The sequence below is a fragment of the Plasmodium gallinaceum genome, assembly GCF_900005855.1.
Source record: "Plasmodium gallinaceum strain 8A genome assembly, contig: PGAL8A_v1_83, whole genome shotgun sequence".
In the NCBI taxonomy this organism is placed as follows: domain Eukaryota; phylum Apicomplexa; class Aconoidasida; order Haemosporida; family Plasmodiidae; genus Plasmodium; species Plasmodium gallinaceum.
Genome location: NW_021628246.1, coordinates 44530 through 48961, shown reverse-complemented (window position 1 = coordinate 48961; position 4432 = coordinate 44530). Strand labels below are relative to the sequence as shown.

The window sequence follows — 4432 nt, the reverse complement described above, 5'->3', positions numbered from 1 at the left end:
TAAAAAAAATAAATTTTTTTTTTTTTTTACCTGTACATATTTATTTGATAAGTGTTTATTATTATTACGATATGTTTATTTTCTTTTTTATTTTTAGTTTTATATATTTATAGCACAATTTTTTATTATTCATTTTACCTACGAAATTTAGGTAAATAATTTATATAGTATAAATGAATTCAACAATTGTCCCTTTCTAATATAACTTTTTTCTTAAAAGTTTAAATTTTATAAGACATCTTTGTAAACATTAATGAAGAATTTTAATAAGAATTATTATTTTTTAAATTTAATTTGTTAGAATCTTTGACGTATTATGAATAAAAAGTGGTGTGCATAAATACTATCATTTTTAATAGTATAACACTAATTTTTCTCTAAGAAATAATCATAAATTTAATGAAAGTGCATTTTTTATGATTTACATTTTTTTAATATTATATGTAGAAGTTGTTCTTACAAGTAAAAATATGTAAAATATAAAAGTGTCTTACATTTAACATAGATATTACATGATATTAAAATAATTTGAATAGTGTGTGTATTGAAGATATAGAAACATAAATTATCCAAATGATAGTTCATGACGTATTAAAATTATTATAATTATTATAAATAAGATAATATTCCTAAGGAAAAGAAATTATTTATATCTCTGATTTATTAATGGCTGTTAAATTACTTTCCTCATGTCAAAGAAATAAATTAATAAGGAAAATGTAGTGTAAACTCTACCTAATTTTAATATAAATTTTTTTTTGTATTAATAAACATTTAATATAACTTATTAGTTTATTATTTTTTTTTTAATATAAGCAACACTCCAAAATATAATTTCCTTAATATTACATTTAGCTTAAAATAAAAATATACATTCTATAGTAGTCTGAACATTATCCTAAAAAAAAAAAAAAAAAAAACTAATTTTTTTTTTAAGATTACATTTTTTTTTTTATAATAAAAAAAATATCATTATAATATATATTTTTTTTTATGTGCACTCACATTAAGTCCAAGTAACATATAGATATGTTTTTTGCTTACATACGTTTTGAATATCTATTTTAGAGCAGACATTTATGATAGCAGATTGTCCTTGCGGTTTAGCATGCACAAAATAAAATGTTTTTATTCTATTTATTTGTGTAAATATTATACAAAGAAGGTCAATAGTATTGTTTATAGAGAAATGTATAACTGGTTAATAAAAAGCTTCATTAATCTTTTTTGTTTATAAAAAGGACTATATATGTGAAGAATACGTAGTTGGTTGTGCTAACTAAAAAAAAAAAATATTTATTATTTTTTTTAAACGATATATTAAGAGAGGAAAAGAGAAGATTGGTAAAATAAAAGTCGAGAGTAAGAATTAGTACCAATAAAAATGAGATTTTAAAAAGATAATAATGTTTTCATAAAAGAGCTTAATTTGCATAATATTTATATTTTGAATTTGTGAGAGAAAATTTTATGGATACAAATTAAAATTTTCACGTAATTAATATTCATATAATTAATTTGCATTTTTACTAATTGTTTATGTTGGTTAATTCAAAAGCAATATATTTAAATTCCTGAACATAATTCATAACAAAGAAATAAGTAATTCACATTTAATTAATAGTCGATATTTGATTTATTAACTGGGTGTTCGGTAACTTTACCAGAGTACTGAACAAACAAATTAATAAAGAGAATGCAATCTATAAATTATATTATCAAACTGTTTTAAATAATATTTAATAAAATAAAATGAGTAAAAACATTTTATTTAGAGCATTATAAAATATGTGGAAAATGTGAACTTATAAATGTGTATATTAAAAAAAAATATATATATATATTTGCACTAAAAATACGCTAAAAAAAAATAAAATAAACATATATCTATAATATTTTTTTTGTGTACTTACAATTACATAAGAAAATATATTTTTTTCTTATTATTTATTTAAAAAAAATATGACATCTTAAAAAAAAATATTTTTTTATCTTTTAAGGACAAAGATGAAGAGTATTTTGTTATTTTTTAAGAAAGATTAAAAATGCAATGTAAAATATGGTACGCATGGGATGTTATGTAAATTAATAACAATATTAATTAACTAACATAATTAATGTTTTATATTAATTAATATAAAATGAATGATTTAATTTATATCCTAATTTAAAAAAATAAAAATATGTAAAATTCTCCTCATATGATCTTTATTAATTTGTTTGTTAGATAATAGCAATAACACTGAATGGTTAATTAAAAAATAACTGACTTGAAAAAGAAATTTAAAAAAAAAAAGCTATAATCTTAAGGATAATCATATATTTTTTTTTTGTTGATGGTGTGAAGTATAATTTTTTAAGTGTAAGAATTAAAAATATTATGTTAATATTATATTTTATAGCGTGTTGTGTAAATTAACTCAGTAACTATTGTGATTAATATTTGGGAATTAGAAAAACTAAATAATTTGTATGATAATTTATTTTAACCTAAATAAAACAAGTGTAGTTTTCTCTACATATTTTTTATTAATTTTTTTTGCTCAATACTAGAAATATGATTACTAAAAGACTCCATTTAACTTTTTAATAATTTGCAGAATGATATAAGTTCATTTTGGAGCAATGTAGATACATGCAGGATAATTAAAAAGTATATAAAAAGATATATATATGAGAACACTTATAATAATTTTTGCGTTTATAGAAATAAAATACAAAATAGATTTTGTTTAAAAGGATACCTTCATAGATGTAGTAGAATTATATTTGCATAATATATGTTATATTAATAATTTACTCATAAAAAAAAACATTATATATGCATTTTTAATTTTAAAAAAAAAAGAATGTTTTATTTTTATTTATTCACTTTTAGGAGATGAGTAAATATGATAATTTTTATATTTTATATAAAAAAATACTAAGAAGTATGCCAAATAGAGTGAATTTTATAATAAATATAATAAGATTATTATGAATTGATACTTGTATAATAGATATATAATTATATGCATAGGTCAATTTTATATTAAAAAGAATAAGTAGATATCATTTTACAAGCTCTATATTAATTTAACTATTTAAAGCACTATAAAAGTTATTATTTAACAAATTAATAATTCATAATACCACTGAAAAGAAAATAAAAAAGTTATTACATTAAAAAAAAAAAAAAAAAACAAATATATTTCATTTATTTTTTTTTTTATTATATCTATTTAAAATTATAAAAAAAAATATTTTATTTTTTTATTGGTTTTATATTCTGCAGATTTGGGAAATTTTAGCAAAAAAATAATGCTAATAATTTTATTTCTTAATAGAAAAAAATAGTATCATTTTAAAAAAAAAAATAATCATTTTTTTTTTTTTTTTTGGTGATGCAATGGATATTATTCTTTTTTGTATGAAACATTAAATAACATAATGTTAAACATTACATTTGTATTGTATAAATTAGCTTAAAAAAATAAATAATAGAGTTAAAATTTAATATTAGTTAATAAAAATAAATGATTTATCTAATGATTTATTTTATTCTAAATAAAATAACTATAATTATCTTTAAACTTTCTTTATTTAATTCATTTGTTCATCGTAAGCAAATTGATTATACAAGCATTTAATAAATCAATATTCTAACAATATTATTGAATGATTAATTAATAAATCAATAACTAAGCATATAGCGATGCCTAAGATTATTTCTTAAAAAATATTCAAAAAGAACAATAATTCTATTTATCACGTTTAAAATTTTTTCTATTGTTTTACGAATTTTTCCAGTTTCTTCACGTTTGTTTTATCACCTATGCTATATAAATTTTGCTTTTTATTCGTTATCTTCATTCATTTAATAATAAATAACTGTTGTAAAACATTCTTTATTATTTTTTTCTATCCACCTCTTATGAATATCTTCACAGTGTTTTTTCCATATAATTTTTTGCCTTTCTAACATGGGATTTCTAATTCTGTCCTCATTCTTTTTTGCTATCATTTCTTCATATATATCTTTTAGGTATTCCTTTTCCTTGTTTTTCATTTCCAATATTAACTCTATAAACCATTTCTTTTTTTTCCATTCTTCTATTTTCTCTTTATCATTATTTAATATAACATTCCTACTTTTTCTTTTTATATCCAATATGTTAACATCCTCATCTAAATTTTCTTGTATTCTCAATTCTTCCACCATTTTTTTAAAAAAATATTCCTTTTCTTTTTGCAATTCTTCTTTCATACATTCTTCTAATAGCGTCATATGTATTTCTACCAAAATGTTCTGTATCAATTTCTCCCTTTTTTTTCTATTTTTCTAAAAAAAAAAAAAAAACTAGAAAATTTTCAAAAGGTTTCGTTTTTTTATTAATTTAAAACTTTTATAATGTTATATAATACCAAAAAAAAAAAAAAAAAAAAAAAAAAA

The 4432-nt window shown here is 18.2% G+C and overlaps 1 protein-coding gene across 1 annotated transcript; it reads left to right on the top strand.

The window, feature by feature from the left end:
* Window positions 1–3814: 3814 nt before the first annotated feature.
* On the top strand, window positions 3815–4325 carry PGAL8A_00270600 (surface-associated interspersed protein (SURFIN), fragment; the record flags this gene model as incomplete). The annotated part of the gene is given in 2 exon segments (XM_028671686.1): window positions 3815–3958; window positions 3963–4325. Coding segments are annotated over 2 exon segments (507 nt in total).
* Between the last annotated feature and the right edge of the window lie 107 nt (window positions 4326–4432).